Source organism: Carica papaya, chromosome 9, assembly GCF_054855325.1.
Source record: "Carica papaya isolate Zhongbai chromosome 9, ASM5485532v1, whole genome shotgun sequence".
Lineage (NCBI taxonomy): Eukaryota > Viridiplantae > Streptophyta > Magnoliopsida > Brassicales > Caricaceae > Carica > Carica papaya.
This window is the reverse complement of record NC_142317.1, coordinates 397,408-421,069: the sequence shown is the minus strand read 5'-3', so window position 1 is coordinate 421,069 and position 23,662 is coordinate 397,408. Positions and strand designations below refer to the sequence as shown.

General features: G+C 35.7%; 4 protein-coding genes across 5 annotated transcripts; 1 reads left to right on the top strand and 3 right to left on the bottom strand.

Annotated features, from left to right (window-relative positions):
* Positions 1-959: 959 nt before the first annotated feature.
* On the top strand, positions 960-7,325 carry LOC110810370 (SKP1-like protein 21). 2 transcript variants are annotated; one of them, XM_088211159.1, is made up of 10 exons: positions 960-1,111; positions 2,069-2,154; positions 2,394-2,615; positions 2,876-3,067; positions 3,149-3,259; positions 3,434-3,518; positions 3,998-4,095; positions 4,394-4,575; positions 6,229-6,362; positions 6,522-7,325. In XM_088211159.1, exons 2-10 carry the CDS (start codon positions 2,104-2,106, stop codon positions 6,536-6,538), a joined length of 1,092 nt encoding a protein of 363 aa, XP_088067285.1. In that variant the 5' UTR covers positions 960-1,111; positions 2,069-2,103; the 3' UTR covers positions 6,539-7,325. The 2 variants fall into 2 exon arrangements, with proteins under 2 accessions (XP_088067285.1, XP_088067286.1); XM_088211160.1 differs by having other exon boundaries at positions 961-1,111; positions 3,440-3,518.
* A 185-nt stretch (positions 7,326-7,510) lies between these two features.
* On the bottom strand, positions 7,511-8,681 carry LOC110810372 (uncharacterized). The gene has a single exon (XM_022036529.2). It carries the CDS (start codon positions 8,517-8,519, stop codon positions 7,764-7,766), a length of 756 nt encoding a protein of 251 aa, XP_021892221.1. The 5' UTR covers positions 8,520-8,681; the 3' UTR covers positions 7,511-7,763.
* Positions 8,682-9,551: 870 nt separating this feature from the next.
* Positions 9,552-15,762, bottom strand: LOC110810369 (C2H2-like zinc finger protein). Its single transcript, XM_022036527.2, has 10 exons — positions 15,538-15,762; positions 14,192-14,412; positions 13,789-13,925; positions 13,485-13,529; positions 13,321-13,374; positions 12,660-12,764; positions 12,373-12,576; positions 12,082-12,167; positions 10,447-11,501; positions 9,552-10,359 (listed from the first exon to the last, which is right to left on the bottom strand). Exons 2-10 carry the CDS (start codon positions 14,370-14,372, stop codon positions 10,085-10,087), a joined length of 2,142 nt encoding a protein of 713 aa, XP_021892219.1. The 5' UTR covers positions 14,373-14,412; positions 15,538-15,762; the 3' UTR covers positions 9,552-10,084.
* Positions 15,763-16,609: 847 nt separating this feature from the next.
* On the bottom strand, positions 16,610-23,560 carry LOC110810351 (U-box domain-containing protein kinase family protein). The gene is made up of 10 exons (XM_022036505.2): positions 23,163-23,560; positions 22,332-22,453; positions 22,030-22,154; positions 21,112-21,216; positions 20,183-20,310; positions 19,954-20,081; positions 19,428-19,577; positions 18,421-18,948; positions 17,082-17,840; positions 16,610-16,904 (listed from the first exon to the last, which is right to left on the bottom strand). The coding sequence occupies exons 1-10, from the start codon at positions 23,341-23,343 to the stop codon at positions 16,722-16,724; spliced, it is 2,409 nt and encodes an 802-aa protein (XP_021892197.1). The 5' UTR covers positions 23,344-23,560; the 3' UTR covers positions 16,610-16,721.
* Between the last annotated feature and the right edge of the window lie 102 nt (positions 23,561-23,662).

Here is a 23,662-nt window from a genome sequence, read left to right as displayed (position 1 = left end):
AGACTCCCATCTAACAACCGTCTACTTTCAAGTTTCAAATTTGAGACTCATATACTTCTTCTCATTTTATAAGTACATACATATATATATAGATATCCTTTGTTAGGGCTAATTAATGAATTCTCACCGATATATACATATATATAATGTATTATTTGTGCTATTAACGTAAAACACTTAATTCAATAAAATTGATAACTTATTTTATCAATATATTAGTACGACAACAGTAATTAAATTAAATTAAAATTTAGAGAATCAATTACGTTTATGAGTAAAATAAATATTATATTTTTTTAATTAAGTAGTTACGATGAGTTAAAAATATAATATTATAATATTTTATTTAAAAAAAATTTATTTTTAAGCATTAAAATTTAAATTTATGAAGTAGCAGTAAATAAATTAATTTTAATAAATAAATAAATATTATGTTTGTAATTAAATTAATTTAAATGAAATAATTATAATGGGTTCAAATTTTAACATCAATTTTTTATATTCTCGAAATGACTTGTAAGCATTATATGTAAGTTTGAAATTGTATTACTAAAAGTAATTTTTTTTTTTGAAATTTGAAATGATATAAAATATATTTAATTTACTATTTATATATAAAAAATTATAATATAATATGGGTACGAGAATATCATATATATATATATATATAATAAAAATAATAGTATATTATATATGGTCGTGTCAAATAATACATTTCTATTTGTACAAAAATAGTGTGTTATCTTTTAATGGCGCACTAAAAGACAAGAGAAATATTATTTATCTGATATATATATATACATTATTTATCTGATATATATATATATATATATATATATATATATAAATCAGAACACTTTGCGTATAGGTATGAGAGTATAATGACTCGAACCGATTTTCCTCGCGAACCGCCACGTGAGATGGCGGTTTCGCCTGATAGACTCGCACGTGAGGAGTACAGCAGCTCTCAAATTCATACTGGCCCACAGAGAGCCAAAACTATGAGAACAAATCAAAATTTGTTCTTCGCCATAAAACCCTAAAATAATTTCATCTTCTCCATTTGCACTCAATCATCACTATCGTCTTGCGTTGTAGGCTATTATTTAAGGTATGTCATAGGATAGCATTCTCTGGCGTTTCATTTTCACGTAAAAGGACGTGTGTGTATACTGAAAGCTTTTAGGACTCAGTCAACCAATTGACTGGCGTCAATGGGATTACTTTTCGACGTCTAACCTTGTTTTGATCGGATTCTTTGGGTTCTTCATTAGTTTTCATTTCCTTAATGTCGAGCTAGTGTAATTCATTTGAGCTGTTTATCAATGTCAAAAAAAAAAAAAACTGAGCTTGATATGAATTCCGGTTTAATTTTGAAGGTTAGGGAACTTTATTATTTGGAATTTTATTTTTCGGTAATTTAAGGCAGAATTGCTCGAGAAATGTTAAGGAAAATTAGGTTTTTTTTAAAGACCAAGTTTGAAAGAGGGTTATTGATAAACATATTCCAGTGACGGGCGGGGGGTTGCTAGTGGGTTGTGAAGTTAGCATAACCGCATTAGCTCAGATGAAAGTGAACAAAGCCCCAAATTTGATTCATGCTTTCAGTTTTTCTTCATAAGAAATCTTCAATAATCTAATATGAATGTCTTCTATTTTTGTCAAAATGTTTTACTTTCTTATGCGGTTTTGACTGATGAATCTTGAAGTATGGTTCTTTTAAAATATAGTATAAAGTTTAGTTGCTTTTCTATACTATTGTTATTAATATTATTAAATAGGTGGGTGGATTTGGAGGGAAGGACCATTGATTATCTAATTGGCCAGGATAAAATCTAACAAGGTTCTCTTTTTACATGTTTACACATTATGGGATTACCTTCTCAGATTTCAGATTAATTCCTGTGAATACTTATCAATTTTTTCATGCCTTCTCTCCCAAGGATATATGCTGCCTTAGCAGGATTGTTCATGAAATTGTGAAGAGTTTTGTATTTGCCTAAGGAAGTTAATTATTGAAGAACGAATCTTTCCTTTATTCTGTTGATTCATTTTTTTTTTGACACAGAGGTGGAATTTTGGATCTTTACAAGTTCTTAACTTATGGTCTCATTACCAAATTCAGAAGGTGCTAAGGCAGTGGTGGAACCCAAGGTATGTAATTATTTTAGTTTTTTCCCATAATGTTGATATCATTTGTTGTTGCTTTATAAGTATTCATCTCCCAGTGAATATAAACTAATATAATTTTAATTAGCAAACCCATTAAGAGGATTTGTTTTTATTTGCATACGTGTTTCCTTATAACACGCATGAATGCTCTATGCATCTCACTCATTTGTTGCCTCTACAAGCTTCTCTTACTTTCTATTTACTTGGTTTTGTATGTCAAGATGAAATCTTTCATCTGGCTTCAAACTGCTGATTGTTCAATCCAACAAGTGGAAGAGGAGGTTGCTATGTTTTGCCCGATGATATGCCAAGAAATTCTTCGAACAGGAATGGGATCTTCCAAAAACTATGCAATATCACTTCCACAGCGAGTTACTCCTGCTATCCTTGGATTAATATTTGATTACTGTCGGTTCCATCTTGCACCAGGCCGCTCTAACAAGGTCTGTTCTATCTAGATGCAGATATATATACTTGCAGTAAACTTTGAGTTAACTAAAGAATGCAAAAACTGCTGCTTACAAAAGTGTCAAAGAGGTTGTAAAGGATTTTATTTACATGTGCTCTTTGTCCCGTTTGCGATATTTTAAAATGTTGTTGATGACGTTAGGATTAGAATTTGAATTAGGTGACATAGGCTACCTGTTACGAAAGTCGGATATATGCGTTTTCTAATTTAAGTTTCACTTGTGGTTCCTTATAGGAGCGTAAAACTTTTGATGAGAAGTTTGTACGACTGGATACAAAAAGGTTGTGCGAGTTGACATCTGCTGCCGACAGCCTCCAATTGAAGCCTTTAGTTGATCTCACCAGCCGTGCACTTGCGCGAATAATTGAAGGAAAAAGTCCTGAAGAGATAAGGGAAATGTTTAATTTACCTGATGACCTTACGGAGGTGTGTGTGGCTAGCAGGAAGTCAGTGTGTTTAGTTTTTTGTATGCATTTGTTGTTCTTCATGTAGATTTGGTCATCCCAGGAAGAGAAGTTGGAACCCCTTAGAAACATAGCTGATGATCCACGTATCAGGCTTCTGAATCGGTTATATGCAAGGAAAAGAAAAGAATTGAAAGAGAGGCAGAAGCTGAAGGTGGTGACTTTTACTTTTTCTTCATTGATACTTAATTTAATATGAAAATTTTCTCTTTCTTTCATTTCTTCTGATGCATATAATTCTGAATGTTTAAAAGTAAATGGACTGAATAGATATTGCATTCTTGAAAGCATTCAAAATTTTTCATTGATGAAAGACTGTTCTTTTAAGTCTCAGAATATTGAGATTGAGGAGGATCGTGTGGATGAGCGTTCAGTTGATGATCTCTTATCGTTCATAAATGGAGAAGAAGGAGGTAGGCTTCTGAAACATTTTCAATACCTATGGCCTTGAAAATGCTATTTAACTGACAGCTTATGAAGCTAAAAATTTAAATTTGACTCTGTTGTCATTAAGTTATCAATTTTGTAGGCTTTTCTATTTTGCATGTGTCTTTTGGTGCTAAAGAATAAAAGCATTATGTGAGTGGTTGACAATTGAGATAAAATATCAACCTCGCTTTTTAGAGACAAAATCAATATTGTCTAAGAAGCAACACTGAGGTTAACCCTTTTTGATTTAATGAAGAAAGTTGCATTGATTGACTCCTATATCATGGCCTCTTCTCTAGAGGTGATCATCTCAAGATTTTCATACGGTTTCAATATGTTATTTACTTGTCAAAGTATTTGAGTGTATTTATTTTTCTCAAAAAGTATTTGAGAGTATTTTTGTTTAAATAGCTTGTGTTTCTATCGAGTAATATTACTGAATGTAACTTCTTCTGCATTGCAGATTCAAAGGGAGTAAGAACTACTAAAAGTAAGAAGAAAAATCGAAGAAAAAAGGATCAATCTAAGGATTCTTTGAACAATTCGAGCACAAGTTATAAGGTTTTCCTTTCTCCCTCTCCGCATATGTGTGTATCTATGCATATATCTTTTTCTTTTTTTTTTGTTATCACAATGTCACCACTCAGTTGATAAATTGGTTGAACCACATACCTTAACGCTAACGGGGAGGCAAGGACAGGGCTGGTTGTCTGGGTGCATCCGTGTCTTTTGCGTGCATTGCCTTTCCACTTGTCTCTGTTTTTCTATCAGTGGTTGTGGTCATTGTTTCTCTATCTTGATTATCTTTTTATTGGCACAAAATAGGCATTACTTATAGCGAAATCTTTTGACGATTTAGGAGGTGGATGGTCACCCTTCTTCTGGCACCAAGGGTGAGCTTAATGATATATCAATGTCTTCCCCCAGTAAAACTTCAAAGGTTCAAGGCTCTACAGCTGCTACCTTTTCACCTAAGCTTGAGTTCGATGATGGTGATATCGATGATGATTTAGATCCTGCAATGAAGGAGGAGCTGGACAGGTTAGACAGAGATGTTTAGCTATTGAATTAAAATAATGAGTTGAAACTTAACTTTTTATGGACATGTTGATAGAGATGGTTGACTATTGCAATTAAAGTAATAAATTTGCAACCTAATTAGTTTTGTTTATTTGATTATACTTATACAGTTATTAGTGCATGTTGTGATCCCTTGTAAAAGAGTAAAAGTAGGGACAAACATCCATATGATTTCATATAACTCTTTCCTAGCTAGAAAAGAAATTGAAATCTTTTACTTCTGTGTATCAAATATCATGAAAATCAACTTCTCCCATAATGGAAGCTGTACTACTTGAGTATCACCATACATCAGCCAATTTTGTTTGTGTAGCTAATTTTGATCCCAATTGGTTGCTATTAGGATTCCTCCCCTAACATGGCTTGGCTATGTGCTTCTTGAAATGGGCCTAAGAATCTAGCTAAGGAAAATTTGCAAATTAATAACATGGCAAGCAGTTATTCATTTCCAAGGAAAATGACTTTTTATCACCTATAGGAAAATTTTGCACCCTCCCTTATTGGCTGTCAGCTTTCATATTAAATAATTGTTTTGGCAACCATAAAACAGGATTTTGTTTTAAAAAGATAATGAATCACTGTTAAAAAAATATTTCCTTTTTGGATCCCTTTTTATATCAAAACATCAGATTTTTAAATCTCATAGGTGCCTCCTTGGAATTTCTTCCATCACCTGTTGAATCATTTGAAGTTGGGCAAAATAACAACAATGATATTCATTGTAATATTCATAGTGATCAGTTTGCATCAACTCTCTATTTCTGTAAATAAGGGATACAAATGACAGAATTTTTTTCCTTTCAGTAATATCTTTGGTTTTCTTTCTCGGGCATGTTTTGTTTTGTCATTTTTGTTTCTTATCAACAAATACATGTCTTGTTCATTAGTTAAACTTGCACTGACTGAAATAAAGGTATAGATGTATGTGGTTGGTATAATAACTGATGGTCTCAACCCTATTCAAGACCAACAGAAACAATGCATTAAGAATTTTTACTCCCTGGTTTAGATGTCAGTCTTACTTCCACAAGTCCAAAAAATGTTGGAACTAACCTAAAAATTTTCAACATCTTCTTGTGCTTTTATAATCTTATCTCCACATGTCTCTTTGACATGCTATTTATTTAATGAAGGTTCCTTACTGAGATTTAAGTGGTTAAGCAATGAAGATTATATTTTATTTGTTTAACTACTCATAATTAGGTCTGAATGTGAACATGTTGGAGTAATTGAATAAACATTTGAATTGATTGCAGCTACCTCACCCTATCCCTTTTTTTTCCTCAGTAACTGAATGTTTTGGTGTTACAGGAAATTCTGTTTCTTTTAGAATTGTTGATTTAGGAGATAATAATTCATGGAGAAAGAATACCAGTTTTGTTACCTTCTTTCCTTCCAAGGGGGAGTTATCTTTTTTTTGTTTCCATGTTAAATATGCTGCAGTTCACTATTCGTTTTCCTTATGATACTCTCTGGATGGCAAACAATTATTATCTATTTTCTTCTTTCAAAACACAAATACCAATTTTCTATTGATATTGTATTGCCATGTAGGGCACGTGCTTATAATGAGGCATTAACTCACTGAAACTTTTATAATCATTTCTAATATAGGGAGGTGGAGGACTTTGCTCGGAGATTGAATTCTGACTGGCCGGAGAGGATGCAAGAGATTTTGTCTTTAGGCCATGAAAGAAGGCTTGTACCCATATCCGTCAATGACAGCCATTCTGTACATAGGTTTACAAGTATGCAACTATAGATCCTATTAGTTTCTTCATGTTTGGGGTTTTCCATTTGGGAAGTTCAAAATATTCCCAAATGACCCATTTGCAGTTTCGTTTGAGTACATGCATGGGTAACTCTTGCTTAGGTGGATAACTAATGCATCTATTGATGCATAACAGGTTTGGACCGAGCATGACAATCCAAGGATGGAAGTTTTTTTTTTTTTTTCTTTTTTTGCAGAATTTTCAGCAACTTTACTGGCTAGATCCATTACCCGCGTCAAGTCTGCTGCTGTCAGTTTCTAATACAGCTGCCATTCTTTTTGGTGTCAACTGTATCTGTATGTGAGTACATATACTCTTGAGTGTTTCTGTCGCCAAAATGCAAATATAGTTCCAGGCTGGTCTTTTGTTTGAAAAAGTTGGAAAAAACAAAATGCAAATGAAAGATTTTGCTGAAATCTGCATCCTTCTTGACCTTGTTTTCATAGTTGTTTTTGTGTCATCGTTCCTGGTTGGCATGCTAGTTTACTGTAAGAAAATAAACTTCTGATCTTTGAATATTTTCCCTGTAACCTTCTGGTCCCAATGTCCATAACTTGTATGTTCTATCTCGAAACTTGCATACTTTCTGGCAGTGGCGAAAGGCGGCCCCCCTCTTTTTTGTTTTCCCCCCCGCGTCAACCCAGGAGAATTCATGATGAGGAAAACCAGACTAGGGGCAGTATCTATTTGCCACTGAACTAAGTCAGCCTGAGCTCGTGAAATGATTTGTTTTTTTAGTTTCCATCATTAGGTTTAAAAGTTGAATGTTACCAGCATGGATTGAAATCCAATGCGAGGAGGCTAGGAGATGACTATTAATTATAGTTGGTCTCAACCATTAATGTAAAGTATGCAGGTACCATGTCTATATTTTGCTGTCGTAATTACTGTATGAACTGATTATTTGATTTATTTTAGTTGTTTTCATTTTTATTGTAATTGAAACCCAATGATCTATGACTTTGTTTTTGTTATTTTATATGAAGTCGTCAGTTTTTTTCTTACGATTTTTTTAGTTTTTACTTTTAATTTTATTTTTTCTAATTGAAACTTCTGCAGATTTTGTTTACAAGTTTAGATTTTCTACTCTATATAGATATATATATACAGAGGGAGAGAGAGAATGTAAAACAGCTAGCCTCTCAATATATTCATTTGATTAGATCAAGAAAGTACAAGTTTCAGACAGCAGAGGTGAGAGAGAGAATGAGAGCTTGAGAGAGAGAGAGAGAGAGAGAGAGAATATGCTGTAATAAAATATGACATAAACCAGCAGCATCGATTTTCCACCATCTGCCAGGGAAGGAGAAGAAGAATCAAAATACATTGTTCAAGTAAAACTGAGACGACAAACCATCTATGTACTACTTCCTTTCTTCAATTAACCTTAGTAGCAGAGTAATACTTCTTGAATGCTCTAGGAAGGAAAACAGGTAACAAGAACCCAAAAAGATTATAGCACCAGAGCACCATATTTGCCACAGCAAGCCCTCTTCCCACATTAACCCTCATAGCAGACACCGCGTGTTCTTCTCCAACCTTGGAGAACTCGCTCCTCAACCACTCAGCAATGGTGAAGATCCTCCTCGAATTGTAAAACACAGGCACAAATACCTGTATGGGTAGCGAAAACCTGTCGGTGAAAGCCACCCCCTCCATGAAAACCTGACTCGCGAGCAGAAACAAATGAGGCGCCGCTGCTTTAATCCCTTCTTTGTCACCTTCAAATATCCCATGCAAGATGTACGCCACAGGAAGAAGAAGCCCGATTACGCCGGCTGTCAACATGTATAAGCGGAACATCTTCGTGTGAGGGATGACTCGGGATTCGTGTAGCGGTCTGGCATCGGGGAAGGCGACAATGGAGATGAAGTACATGTAGATGAAGGAGAAGACGACGAAGGCAAAGTCCTCGAGGCTGACCATGCCGCTGGAAGCGAGGATGATCATGACGGCGAGTGAGTTGAGTTGGCGGAAGGTGAGGAAACCGGCTTTTTTACGTGGAGGTTTACCAGAGCTTGTTTCGTTTCTTTTGGGTACTGTAGTTTGAAGGTCGTCATCTCCATGCTCTTGTTCTTGAATCTCTTTGGGGAGTGATATGTCGTTGTATGTTGGACCAACACCGCCAGACATTTTTTTTCCGTTGGGGGGTCTTTAAAGAAAGAGAAGTAAGTTTCAGAATAATGGAAAAAAAGGGTTTCTTAAATCAGTGGGTGGACTGTGAATTTCTGGAGAAAATCTTTTCAGAGGGTGAGAGGAGAGAGAGCAGTTTAATTTGTGGAGGAGAGGAAGAAGAGATGGGGGGTGAAATCTGAGGGTTGAATATAGGGTGACGAGTGTTGCCACGTGGCCGTTTTTGAGGGGGTTAAGAGGAGGACGTGGCTGTCTGTGGTACGAGGTATGGGTTGCGTGGGCCATATGTTATCTTTCTGACGTCAATATTTAACGTGTGCAATCGTCAAGCCGTTTGACTCGGGTTTAAATTTATTCCTGGGATAAACTGCGAACTGCGAAGTTTCAGTGGGTGGAAATTGCTGTGTGCCAGAACAATTTAAATATGTATATATATTTTAGTTTTTCTTTTATGTATTATTTACCTCTTCAAATTCTTTTATTAAAAAATAATGAACGAGTTAGTAAATAAAAAATATTAAGTAATTAAATTATAATAATTTTTATTTTATATTATTGCTATTATCATACATCAATTATACATTAATAAAATTTATATAAAAAAAAATATAAGAGTTAATATACAATAAATGCAAAATTTTAGAGGTCATTTATTAATTTGCATAACAATTTCCAAGGCTATTATGCAGCAACAACAGTGTGACAGTCCACTCGGGGGACATCGGGTGGCAGTAGAAACTCTTCGGGAAATTTACTGCTGGGACAAAAGTCTCTGTACAATTTAGGACCATGGCTGAGACAATTATTGAGAGGAAGTATGGGTGATATACCAATTGTCGTTAACCTTTGAAATGTTGATATTCAGAAAACAGCTATAAAAATTACAGTTTAGAATTCAATATTCCAGAAAACTATTTTGAAAACGACAGACTCCAAAATTTAATGCAGTTCTCCAGACAACAGAGAATAGAGCCAAATCTGCAAGGTGATGCATAAATACACACGAGAAGCACAAATCTGAGAACATGGCAATTAAGTCAAAAGAATCAAGACTATTATTATTCACATTTCTCAGCATTCAAGCTGTATTTTCTCTAAACACCCTACCTGTAAGAAGCTCAAGGAAAATAATAATAAGAATGAAAGAACGAAGGAAGAGCCATTGTTATCCTCATACGGATTCTGTAGCGGACATCCTCATGAAAGAAAGAGGCAAAAGGCATTTGACTCTGCATTTCGTAGCACGAATCTTGTGCGGACAAGAAAAAGAACCCCGATCCAGTATAACAAAGAAAAAGGACCTTTGCAGTCGCTAGAACAAAATTTATTACAGAAAATTCCATAATTTAGTCCAAGAAAAAATTTATAAAAAAAAAAGGACTAATCAATCTCCTATGAAACCTTAAAAATGATGGAATTTATAAAAGATTCGAGCAAAATCTTTTTTCGATTTTCTGACAGAAGACCACTTGTAAAACTGGAACCTCTGCTAAGAATATACTGACGGTTGGCTAAACTGTGCATATCTGTATAACAAAATAAAAGCCCATCTGTCTTCTTTCTTATTAGGTTAAGGTTCTCTGTTTAGGAATGTACTTTATCTTAGCACCTTTTTCAGGCTTTGGTCTGAACTTGGGCTTAGTTCCTCCATTTGAAGACGCAATGGCCACTGAATTAACCGGCCAGTTCTCTGCGTTGCCGACAACGGTACATTTATGAAAATCTGATGACTGGAGTACTGCTGCTTTATAGTCATTTTGATCCTCTGCATTTCCAAGAGGTTCAGCTTCTGGGGACAGGACTAACTTCACATGTTCAGCTGCAATAGCCTCTTTCCACCCTGAATTAGGTCCATTAATAAAACAATTCAGCAATGTCAGTGTAAAGTTAGATGATAAATTAAAATATATGGGAGCAAAGACTTTACTTAGTGAAAGAAATGCTTTGGCATCATGGCTGTTGAAAGGCATGCTTCCCGGAAGCACAGCTTGCTGGAGAAGTGATGCAGTGTGTTCACTCCTATTATCATTATTTTCTGTTGCACATAATCTTTTACAGCTTTCACCAGACAAGGTTTCATTTGCATCTCTGCTCCTTCCAGCGCCCTCATTCGCTTCAAGTTCTCTACCGCCATTTGGTATTGAAACTTTGTTCCCATGCCGGCTCACTGGTCTCCATAGCTTAACTGCTGCCCGGTTTGTGCCATAATGGTGGAGGGCATCATTTTTGCTAGGTTTCTCATGGATGTTTCTCTTAGGTACTTCAGGCTCTGCAAGGCAACCATTTCGGCCTTCAGCCAGATTATTGTGTTCTTGGGGACAGCAGTTTCCTAAGGCTACAGATATAGAACCAATCAAAACCTCACAATTCTTGCCTTGGTCTGGTTGGTTTACTGTTTCATCCTGTGTTCTAGGCTTTATGCTCCCCCCATCATTTTCCAGTTTATTTTTTCTGCTCCATACTTTATTACCGTTAACTAATTGTAGAGGCCTTAAATCTTTGTTGAGACCATGCTTTTGCGAGGCCCCGAGTTTTGATGCATGAGAACTAAGATTAGCATGGAAACCATGGGGCATACCCCGTTGTGATTTTGGGGGAACCTGCCATCGAGCAACAACCATATGTCGACGACCACCTCCTTGCACCATTCGTCGCTCTGCAGCAGGACCACCGCTTGGATCGGTATAAGCACAACTGGCAAACCCTGTCTGACTTTCATGGTTCACATCTTCTTTAGTGTTCAAACCTTTGACTAGTTCAAGAGTTGAGGAATTTTCAGCTGGCACCATATCTCGTTCCAGAGTATCAAAATCAAATGCGGCTAAAGGGCAGGATGTTTCTGCCAGTAGCTGTGCCTCAGATGCATCACTAATATTAACACTATCTTTAACGTCTTCTTTCTCCCCATCTCTTTGATCTTTTGATTTCAGTTCTTTCTGCCTGAGTTTTTTCTGCTTTTTCCTTTCCAAGAGCTCAGCTTGTCTAATCATGAGATAAATCAGTTAAAAATAAAAGAACAGAAACAAAGAACCAAGCCACTGATATCTGTTTCCATGAGCAACTAGATTTCCAAATAAATAATGGTGAACAAAAATTATTGGTCGGAGGTATCAATCATATTATGAGTGCTATAAGCAAGGGCAACATGTCAGATTTCATGTCTGGAGTATCATGTCCATGGCAGCCAGTGTTTAAGATCATGGCAGTATCCAACTAATCATGTGCTTAGAAGTTATAAATAGGGAAATTACAAAATTAAGCAAAAGAGAGTTCAGCATATTTAGTGATTACAGAAATGTATTCATGCTTTCTTCCCACATACTCTTCCATGAACATGTTGTAACTCCTATTTATGTGACAGACACAATTAGAACTACAGTCATGGTTTTCTTTGCATTGTACCAATAAACTCACGATTTGGTTCGTAAATATTATGTGCCAAGAACCTACTAATTCTAGTCCTTATCATGTTTTAGTTTGAAAATAGCCATACTTTCACTTCAAGGAAGTTGTATAAACATTTAATCTGCAACATGTTTTTCCTGACCATGATGCAAAGTACCTTCTCTGAGCAGCTTCCTCCTCCTCCACTAGCATCTTCTGGCATCTCAGAGCTTCAGCATCCTTGTCAGCAAGCCATGCTTTAACCTTGAAGTGAAAGTACTTCAATGGTTAAAACTTGGACAATCATAAAAAATATTGGACAATCATAATCAATGGTAAAAACTAGCATAAATCACACTGTAGCAATGTTCCCCGGGAGGGAGTTTGCATAAGATTCATTTCATCACATCATTTAAGTAGAAAAGTAGCGCAACCTCAAGAGACAACAATGAAAGAGATGAAAAAGTACCAATCTCTGTTCCAGAAGGAAGCTAGTGCAAGCAACCAAGTTCTTTGTCTCAAGACCAATTTTTCCTGCTTCCCCATCAAAAACATATTTTTGAATCGAAACAGCTGCCCCACATAGGAATGTTTTTTCACTTGCATCATCAAGAATAGTGAATAATTCTTGGGATGAAATTGGAAACCTGGATGGCCTAGCTTGGATAATATCCTGCAAAGAATCATGATATATGTCATCCCCTGGAAAAAAGTGTGACAACCAGTGCTGAAATCCCATATAAATACAGCACATACCAAAAGTACAGATCCAGCCCTCAAACAAACTTGTGGCAAAGCACAAAATCCCGGTTTCCTAATAAGTGTTGTCAACGCCTTCACAACTGAGGATCCTGGAACATCCTAATAGATTCATTTGAAACAAGTGATTGCAAAACAAGAAGATCAGGAGAAAGATAAATTGGATTATTTATATTGTAAAGAAGAATAGTAGACTAGTCTCGTGTTTATGTTGCATCATCTCTTACTGATAGAAAGCATCCATCAGGTATTAGAAAACACCAACATAGCAGCAGATTAGACAACTAGATCTTAGAAACCCAACACGGATAATCCACTCAATGAATCCATAATATGAGAACTAAAAGATTTAGGGAAATATAAACCAAAGGAAACTGGTATTCCAAATTTACTGGCTACTTGTAACAAAGAAAAGTTTGTTCCAGGAGAAACACCATTCCTAGAATCTTATAGAGGCAGTTAAGAAGGAGAAAAGAGAGTTATGAAGAAAATGAAAATTCCAAAAATAAAAGATAAAGCAATAGATGCTAATTGAACATAATCCCTAGTCTTTTTGCTGGTCTAGTAATATAATATGATATTCAACAACATTGTTAAAATGTTCAACGAAATGAAGAACTATGCCAATAAAAACAATGCCATTAATGAAGAGATTTACCTCCAATGCCACACTCTTGAATGAGACAATATCCTTTGCCTCATCTACAGACAGCTGCAAATAACACATAAGAATGGGCATATTATCAATAAGTAAGCCTTTCTCCAGATAGAAAGAGAACAGGAAAGTGTTAAACTCCAGAGAGAAAAGGAAATCACACGAACTTTATCCCAAAAGGCTCCCAAGAGTTCCCTATTTTTGATGGAATCCTACAAGATGTAAAACAACATCTTTTAGATCAATCCTACAAGATATAAACCAACAATAACACAGTTACAAGAAAAACTACAGGAACACAGTCGACAATAAATTAGGAGGAAAACAGTTTTGTTAAGTTACTAAACACAAAAAGAAGCCATTAGACATGAACCAACGATAACACAGTTCTAAAAGAAACTACCCAAACACAGTCGACAATAAATAGCAGGATACAAACTAAATAATCGTATATGCAAACAATAAAAAAACCTTATCAAGCTTCTTCAACCGATGGTGCACACGTATATGCCTTCTGTAATTGATGGGTGAGCAAAATTCTCGGGCACACTTGTCACACTTTTGCATTTGCACTTTCAAAGGAGTCAGCAAAGGCCAACCTGGGAGATCTGCAAGATGTAATGAGACAAAATATAAGTCAAATCCTGACATCAAACTAGGCCTGTTCCTTGTCATGACACAAACCACTGGCAAGGAATTGTTAGGTTGGCCATTGAACTAAGAAATGATCTGAGCAAATACAATATTTAGCCTCAGTGTTAACCGCAGCAACTAACAAATGAAACTTTCTGTTCTTTTTGGGAATGATACTTTGCACTTTAACTTAGGAAAATCTAACAATTTCTGGACCCAACAGCACTAGAAAATATGATACCTTGCTGATCTAAAGCATGCAACAGTTGAATCCACTGGACTGGGCTATCCCCAGCCCTAGAGAAAGAAAGAAAAGGCTCTTTTCCAATCGCTTGTCTAATAAATGTATCTAGAGAATCATTTCCCTCCTCCGATTTCACCACATCTGTAGCATTAGAGGCCTTAAGCTTCGCAACTGGCATTTATGCAGACCGAAAATTTAAACCAGCTTCCAGGACACCACTGCACCAAAGACAGTTAAGAGCTCAAATGACTTGATCAGGCATCCTCCAGAAATTAGACAAATAGGTAACAATGTCTGCTTTAGAAAAATCATCAGGTCTACTAGATAGAGAAGATATATACAATCATACATAATTTTGTTCAACTAAATAAAAGAAGAAATGCAGAAGACCTTCCAAATAATTCAGTGATGGAACACACATTTGCTTCGACATAAGCCACTGAAAAAATAAGACATTAAAATTGCAGTGCATATAGGAGAGGGGCACTGTTTTTAATGTGGACATACTTCCTTCTGGAAATAAAATTTTGTTTCCAGAAGAATTAATTCCACTAAGATCATGACCAACCTAACCTGCTAATATCAAACCAAGCAATCTAACAAAACCTCATAAAATAGTCCCCCTTAGTAGAAAATTTAGAAGACCGGATAATACTTGTTCCCTTGCTACTCAATGAAACGGAAAATTTGTTACAACCACATGAGAATTTACAGCAGACATAGAAAATCAACTGTTGCCATCCCAGAAAATTTCCCAATCTTTGTTGTCTGCCATGTAGTTGCAGACCAACCAATATCTTATACTAACTAGGGCATCACAAAATGCTTATGCACAAAATGGCTAATCCCTATCGCTAATCCAACAAGAGTAAGAGGTTATTTCTGTGGTATTATGCAGCACATGAACTCTTAAAATTAGTTCTGCCTATGAACAATAAAAACTAATACAAATACATCAGATCACAAAAGAATACATTTCTCCTAACTCCGCTTGTTCTCTAAGAAAAGAGAGAGCGAACCAAATCCAATACAAAAATAGGGACCGCTAATATGTTAAACACCTACAAACTAGAATGACAGAACTATTTACCGCATTTTTTCCGCTTTCGGGACAATAAAAGAATTAGATACGGTTTTTAATGTCTCTTCTATTTTACCAGCTACCAAACAGAAGAACGATTGAATTTCACATGATATTAAATAACGAACAGAAAACATAGAACGATACAAGACGAGCTCGTTAGCGTTGACAGCCTTGTGATCTGAGATCAATACATAATACTGTAGACATCGAGACACAAATAGGCGTAACAAGGTCAAGTAAAATGATCGGTTTCGCGTACCAGTGAAGGAGTGCAACAGAGATCGATAGAGGAACAGAGAGAATCTCCGGCTATCAAAGGGATTTAGAATCACCGAGGAGGAGATTGGAAGGGTTTGACGGGAGAGAAAATCGCCGAGAAAATGTGAGAAAGTGATCGGCCAAAGAGAGTGTTTTCAGGGAGCGAATTGTAAGAGAAATATAAAAGCGAAAATGGAACCCTCTTCTAGCTCCCCAGTAGGAAATTAAAGGGAAAAAGGTAATAAGGACTAATAAAAACAAAAAAAAAAAAAAACATAAAATTCATGATTTTGACGTGGGAAATTTTGTTTCACGCGCAAGCGGGAACTGAGCTGCTCTAAACGGCCCAAATTTCGTGCGTTTTGGGCTTTTTAAAAACTACTTTTTAGTTTTTGTACTTAAATCAAATAAAAATAGCCCAACAATTTTTTTTTTTTTAAAATATATATTAATTTTATTTTAAATAAGAGTCTAATTTTAAAATTTTCTTACAAAATATATTTATTTCCAAGATGACCTACTTTTATTAGACACTAAACATATACATATATATATACACATACATGTGTGTATATATATATATTCATAATTTTAAAAATTATTGAACTCCCTAGTAGTTGGTATCTAAAGGTTAAAAACCCAGTGTTCATGGTTATATTTATCATCTACCATCAATTAATGAAAATTTAAAGGTAAATTGTGAAAAAAAATATGTAATTAAAGTATTGATTATCGTTTAAAATTAATAAAATATAACATTTTTTTCACAATTTTCCAATCTGAAATTACATATTTCTTACTTCAGCAAGTTTTATTTGTCTTAAAATAATCCATATAATGGCAGGGATAAAAGGATTTTATTGGTTGAATTTTCATCTTATCTTCTATTCTATGATTATATATTGGTGTAAAAAGGTATTTGATGAAAATAAAACTATGATTTACAAATATTCTATACAAATTTATTTCACAGGTAGTTCAAGGATTTACCAATGGTAGTAAGGCCAATTGGCTCACCTCCATGGCTACTTTCCCAGTTGAGAAAATTCTGATATCAATTGTTTCTGTGAAAGTAAATAGTGTAAACTGATTGATTATTAAAAAGATTGTTGAATTATCACTGTACAACCAGATGGAAAGATAAGATATATTATGTATATATATATATATATATATATCACCAGTTCAAGACTGTTGTTGCCATTCTTGAATGGCTTGATGAAGAGCATAATTAGGTAATAGACTGCAGTTTTCGAGCTTCAGATTTGTCATCGGCGAAGTCTTGTGGCCACTTTGCAACCATCCCTTGATTGCGTCTGCTTCATAAGTGAAACCATCTGCGGCTATGTGCGGATCCTTCATGACTTCCTGTACACCCAGATAGAATGTAATGGGGAAGGGAAGCACATTACTCTTGAAACCTTGATGTGTAATCAAAGCATTCCCAAAAGAAGATAAAAAGGGGAAACTTACCCAAAAAATGAAAAAAAAAAGAGAGATGACATGAAAAGGAACTCAGTCAAAAGATAGGGAATAGGGCACTACCTGAAAAATAGGGCAGATAAAATGAGAAGGAATATGAGACAATGCTGCCTTGGAACCTGAATGTGATGGTGATGCAAAACTCGAAGCCCTCATTCGCTCAAGCACACACAAAATTTCTGATAGATCTGGTTGATTAAACTGGGTCTTCTCGCAGCACCTTTGTGCCAAATAAGCCAGATCTCTGGCTTGTGTAAGGGGCCAGTCTCCAGCTGAACCATCCAACACTGTGCTAAAATTGTCATTTTCCAATGCACATTTAACATCTCTCAAAATTTTCGAAATTGGCCTTCTTGTAAGAAGTTGTAAGAGTATGATTCCAAATGAGTATACATCTGATTCTGGAGTAACCTCTCCAGCTTCAAAATAAGATGGATGCACTTGCTCACAGGTGACCTTAGGATCAGATTCATTAAGGAATGTAGTAGAGTTAGCTGTATCTTCATCTTTTGGGATCAAACTGTAGATCCCAAAGTCACTAACTTTGCAGACAAAGTTTGAATCAAGGAGAACATTGGAGGATTTTAACTTGCCATGGGTAATACAAGGCTCGCTGGAGTGAAGGAATATTAGTGCGGAACATATCTCAGATGCAATCCAAATCCTAGTTTCCCATGGAAGTGAAGGAGTGTTTTCTCTGCAGGAAAGATGGTCTTCAAGACTGCCATTTCTGAGATACTCATAGACAAGGGACCTAGCTTCTGGACATGTTCCAATTAGTGTCACCAGATTTGGATGTCTCACCTTACTCAAAAGCTCTACCTGAAATTCAATTATCAAAGTGATCAATAGTCTCTCTCTCAAAAAAAAATATGTAATCAATAATCAAATAAGCTTTTCAATAAATTTTCCGCCAGAAATATGATAATATGATTATCCTACTAGAATGCTTGGTTATTTGGAAACATTTTCTGGAATTTCTGAAGATAGAAATAAATGCAAAACTACACTAGCCAGATTTTGAACACTTAGTTGAAACATTCGTCACATGCTCAAAGCAAATTTCTCTTGGCAAGAAAATTTTTTGTGAGCTAGCAAACCATTATGTTCATGAGTTTGAGTAACAAATCACTTGTTTGTAGTTCCATAATCCCGCAGACAGCAAAAAATATAAAGTAACATCTAATTTAGGATAACAATAACAATGCTATTGTTGATCAGAACAATTGGCAGGAACATAAGGCTAGGGGAAGAAGTTTTTGAACACTTAGTTGGGGCTGAAAATAATCCCACTGTAGAATGTCAAGCCTCAATTTACATTATTTGTGTCGTATATTCTGATGGTTTAGCTGGTGAATGCAATAAAATTGTTTTATAGTAAGGATCTTTTTACAAACTGTACCTGTTTCTGGAACTCCAAGAGGTTCTGAGAGCCATAAGAGGGCAACATCTTTATAGCCACATGCATATGGCGAAGAAGCCCCCTGTAAACACTTCCATATTTTCCTTCTCCAATCTTCCAGGATGGATCAAAGTCATGAGTAGCTTCATTGATCTCCATGAAAGAAAATTCAAGGAACTGTGTCCCACAAAACCCAGCAGTTTCCGCTCTTATCAATTTCTTCATTTCTTTGACTTTTTCAATTGCCTTTCTATGCTCAATCCGCATATCATCCCGTTTTTTCTTGAAACTGATTAAGAGTTCTACAGCAGAGATAATCTTCTCCTCTAACTCTTTCGCGGAGCATTGAGACTCAAAAACTTCAGCCTCAAGTTGTGCGTTCTGCTCCTGGACCATCTGAAGTTCTTTCATTAATTCATCCTGTTGATTCTTCATTCTCTCTGTTTCTTGCTTTTCTTTTTCCAGTAATTCCTCGATCTCTTTCCTTCTACTCATCTCCTTAACAGATAAGCTTTCTAGTGCTTTGGCCTGTACAAGGTACAATGATCAGATGTTAGAAGAAAATGAGGTTGGTTGGATAAATAATGCATACAACACGTGTTTTAAGCTGGATCAAATCAAAACGAGGCACCAGAGTAAGTATGATCTATCTCAGGGGGAGACAAGAACGTCAGAACACAAATACATGGTCGAAGCATAGACTAAGGAACGAAGGAATTACTGTAGGAAGCGGGAGATTTCTCTACCAATTTTAGCTCAACAGACCGAGGGATTCATAGTCTGCAATATCAACAACTCAGTGGATGGCAGAACAAGACATTAGACATCAATTAAGTTCTTGACCGATTGTTTTATCAAAACTTATTACCCAACTTGAGAGTGGAAGTGGCAGGGAACACCGATTACTTTGTGTTCAGTAATTTTACAAGTAAATGAGGATATCAGAAGTTTGTTGTCCTGATAACAGATGTAATCAACTCTAAGGTGAGAAACTGATAAGTGATGACCTTGCACTTAGCCTCCATGGCATTGTCTTCCTCCTTCCATCGCTTCACTGTCTCTTCAAAAATTTTCCTCTTCAAGTTCTTAGTATCTGTCATGGTTCTTTCCAGTCTATCGTTAATTTTTCCAGTTGCTCGCTCTTGAAATCCTTCCTCCTGAAAATCATCCACAAGTAAGTGGTTCAAACTGGAAAGGCTCGCTTCATGAAAACTAGAAAGGTTGGAGGATGAAATACAAAACATGCTTCCTTCAAAAATATATATCATATTAGCCATAAAGCCAAAATTACTCCCCTGCACTGTTCTTTAGCAAATGAAGTTTATTTTAGGTCCATTATCTGAGTCACATACTCAAACTCATCATCCGGAGGTTCAAGAATTTAGCTTATAATTGATTTTGTAGATAATTTCAGAAATATGGTGGCTTCTTTGTAAATATAACTAATAAATGGCAATAAACAATTGAAGATGCATAATGAAATTGTGTTTGGATTTATGCACTGAGAGTACACTTGAACAAAATTTCTCTCACCTCATCCATTAGTGGGACTGATCTGGAACTGCCAACCATTCTGTTGATGGATAAACATGAATCCAAGGAACATTGAGAAGAAAATCCTCCCGACCTTCTTTCCAATTCATCAGCATCTTCGCTTACATCTGCACAACTCTGCAACAAAGTTATTTCTGATACTACCAGCACAAGTCAAACTCAGCAAATATGGTTCATCCAAGATAATGAATCAAAGTCAACGAGTTACCAAGAAGTCTTAGCCTAGAAATGAGATATTCTGATTGAAACTGCTCCGATTCCTCAGTTCCGTTACTTGAATTCAGCTGCAGCAATGAAGTTGGGGCCTCCATGTCATGTCTGCCCTCTTCACCTTGCCTGTTTTCATATCGCTTCTTGTATAAGTGGTGATAAAACTAGACATTATAGGCACAACAAGTTGCATGAAGTGAGGATTGTAGAGAAAAGGGAATTTGTAAAGCAAGTAGGCAACTGGATAGGAGTTTCTGAACTATAATCAAACTAGCTTTTCTTTAGATATAGAGAGAAGTTAGGATGGCAAGGCCAGCATGACATTTCTACCTTGAGCTGGGTGAACATGACATTCGGCCTTTTCCCCTGTAAGTGCTTCCTCACCGTGGTTGAGCCATAGCTTAACCTCAACCGAGGAAATGCACTCCAGCCCTCTGTGTAAGTTCAAGACCTAACGAATTGGTATATGTTGAGACGCATCAGCCTCTAGAATCCAATTCCTGACCCGTCTCCCCCATCTTGGGTGATCAATGAACCAAAACTAATTAAACCATAACTACAAAGTTCTGATTTTTTTTATTTAACTTAACAGTTATTTTTTTACAAAAAATTTGACTTTATAGATTTGTGATCAAACCAATTCAACAATCTCCAGAATTTTAATTATGGACTCTAATTGTTCCAAAAAGCATGTTAGATGCATCAAGACATAAGGCTGACATTGAAAAGAGGGGAGTGTCAAAAGTAAAACAGAGAATTTATAACATTAATGATCAGTAACTTCGAAAAGCAGGCAAAAGACCAATGAAACACCGGGCTAACTAGTATGGTTCCCCAATTTATCTACTTCTTAATCTTTTATCTCACCAAGAACAAGATCATCCACACCTTATACACAAAAATAATTACATTCACCGTTAAATGTACCTTGTGTAGATGAGGCAGCCCCTGGAAGCAAACCAGATATGACATGAAACTGGTGCTTCTTGGCATACAAAGATTGCCTTCTTGGACTTCAAGTTGGTCAATTCCCTGCAATCTCCATAATTTCGAGTCAGCAAATGAAATTAAGTATTTAAACAAGTAATCACAAGCCTTGACCCATCTAAGAGCCAGAATTCTTCTTTTTTGGATTTTCAAATAAAGCTATTTAGGAGCACCCAGCGAAAAAGAGCATAGAATGAGTTCCATCTAATCTTGCACTTAGTACACATTTTTGGGAGCAGGCTAGGATATAGAAGTGGATATTAATTATGTTAATACCATATGAGACATTCAGTAGCTAATGATGGGATTAAAACCATATGGACAAGATGCTTTTCCTCTTGTTGTGAAAACCATACTACAAGATGACTTTTCTTCTTTTCTTTAAGTTACCCCCAACAATGTTATTAGCAATGTGTAACACAAAGTAAAAATAAGACAATTGCATTGCATGGATATTTTGTTTTAAAATATGCTTATGCATATCCACTGTGTATAAGATAACAACTATTGAAATTATCCTTTTGTTCAATCGATCTTATTCTATCAGTTAACAGAGAGGAAATAACAAACATGCACATCGTTAATATATTCAAAGTTAGTGGTGTAGATTGGTATCCAAACCTAAAGCACATGCCAATTCATGTGAATCACGTGGAATGTAGTTGAATCACCAATCTTGAAGTGCAAACCACCATAAAGTTACTATTACATGAAAAATATATTTGCAAAATTCTAACTAGTCTGAAAATACAAATCATTAAGATAACAGTGCCTGGACCTTTATACATGGAATACTCAAAAACAGAAGCAGGATGACAATGAGCAACAAGGTGAACATCTGTAATGCATGCTTTATACCTTGAAGAGCATGCATCTGATGCTGCCCCCATGACAAGCCATTTGATATTGTGCAGAGCAATAAGTTCTATTATACCGTTCTCAACATTGTCCATCTCGATCCATAATTTATATGTTGATTCTACCTAAAGAAATAGTTGAATGAGAAATATAAGAAAGAACTTCAAGAAGTAACTTTTGTGCTTTTAATAGAAATGGGAGGTCATTCTAGATAGAATATTGAGCATAAGATCAGATATTAGAGTGGATAACAGCTGAGCAGAAACACAACAGCTTTAACCTAATGCTATTCATGTACATACCCCAGCTTCAGAAAGGATGCGGAGGTACTCATCTAAAAATTCATGCACTTTTTTATTTTTGAATTGCTGAAATGCTTTAGCTGCATGTTGTTCAAATTTACTACCATCAAGCTTCCTGTCAGCTGCATGCAATACAAATAATCTTTTTGAAACGAGATACATAACCCAGTAAGATATTGTTACAGCTATCAAATGATACCTATTTCAAAATTCAGAAGATGATAGCTAAACTCAAATAACTGAATCTCTAAAATCCATCCATAGTGTTCATATAATAAAATGAAAAAAATTTATATACTTGTTCATACAATCCTTCCGAGCATCTGTTTCCAAGCAAACATAATAAACATTTAGAAATCTGATAGAGAAGAAAAACATAATTTCAATAGATGTGCCAATTACAAAATGGTTGGAGGTCTCCAAATTCTTTACTTTCTAATGTTTTGATGTATTTCTCTCTCTATTTTTATTGAGAGGAAAGTTTTTGATGTAACTTCTGATATCAAAATTTCCATTACTTTCATAAAGGACACTGAACAAGTGATATCATTCATCTACAATTCTACTTAGCCAATATTAGTAAATAGAAATGAAAATTAATTTTGTTAAACTATTTCACTCCAACTCGACCATTAAACTCGATATCAGATCAGCTAAGATTCCGTTTTTGCACAAATATTGCCGAGACTTCATTGAAATAAGTAGATGGTAAGCACAAAAATTCCGTTTTTCCTTTTTCCTCCACTTTCCCAGCAACCAACCAGATCGTCATACCCAGGCTAACAAGTAACATTCGAGGAAATTCCTAATTGACGAAATCAAAGAACTCACTCAATGCAGCCACGCGAGCAGACTGATGAACGTGGAGCACGCATATCTTCTTGCCGGCAAAATTCTGTACCGCCCAAAGCAGCGTACTCTTGCTGCTCTGCACATGCTTCCCCACCGCAACAAATATAGTCTCCTCCACATCGAACACTCGCTCATCTTCCATCTCCTCCACACTCCCCATTTCTACTTTTGTATATCCAAGTACTTAGCCTAAAATTATTCAAAAATAAAATCTACACAAGCACAAGGCTTTAGAGGTGGGACTGGCTCTGGATTGCTGACTCGGTTCTGATTGACTGAGTCGCGGCTTCCCCGAGTTGAGAAGACGTGCGTAAATTTTCTGTGTCGTTTACCTCGTTAGCGATGAGTCTCTCCTACTTTTGACAACAAGATTGTGTTTTTTTAGTATGTGATAATGAGTTTATTGAAGAAAATAATTATATATTTTAATTAATAAAATTTTATGAGAAAAATTACCAAATGTCAAACAAAGTATTTTC

What these genes read in the sequence shown, in the direction of transcription:
- LOC110810372 (XM_022036529.2), bottom strand. Translation starts at nt 8,519, where the DNA reads ATGTCTGGCGGTGTTGGTCCAACATACAACGACATATCACTCCCCAAA.
- LOC110810351 (XM_022036505.2), bottom strand. Translation starts at nt 23,343, where the DNA reads ATGGGGAGTGTGGAGGAGATGGAAGATGAGCGAGTGTTCGATGTGGAG. An exon ending in GCATCCTTTCTGAAGCTGGG is followed by an intron (nt 22,155 to 22,331) that starts GTATGTACATGA and finishes CTATTTCTTTAG; the next exon opens with GTAGAATCAACATATAAATT. An exon ending in TTATCTGCCCTATTTTTCAG is followed by an intron (nt 16,905 to 17,081) that starts GTAGTGCCCTAT and finishes CTGGGTGTACAG; the next exon opens with GAAGTCATGAAGGATCCGCA.
- LOC110810370 (XM_088211159.1), top strand. Translation starts at nt 2,104, where the DNA reads ATGGTCTCATTACCAAATTCAGAAGGTGCTAAGGCAGTGGTGGAACCC. An exon ending in AGGCAGTGGTGGAACCCAAG is followed by an intron (nt 2,155 to 2,393) that starts GTATGTAATTAT and finishes TTGTATGTCAAG; the next exon opens with ATGAAATCTTTCATCTGGCT. An exon ending in ATGAAGGAGGAGCTGGACAG is followed by an intron (nt 4,576 to 6,228) that starts GTTAGACAGAGA and finishes TTTCTAATATAG; the next exon opens with GGAGGTGGAGGACTTTGCTC.
- LOC110810369 (XM_022036527.2), bottom strand. Translation starts at nt 14,372, where the DNA reads ATGCCAGTTGCGAAGCTTAAGGCCTCTAATGCTACAGATGTGGTGAAA. An exon ending in GGTTGAAGAAGCTTGATAAG is followed by an intron (nt 13,530 to 13,788) that starts GTTTTTTTATTG and finishes TACATCTTGTAG; the next exon opens with GATTCCATCAAAAATAGGGA. An exon ending in TCAAGAGTGTGGCATTGGAG is followed by an intron (nt 12,765 to 13,320) that starts GTAAATCTCTTC and finishes TGAATCTATTAG; the next exon opens with GATGTTCCAGGATCCTCAGT.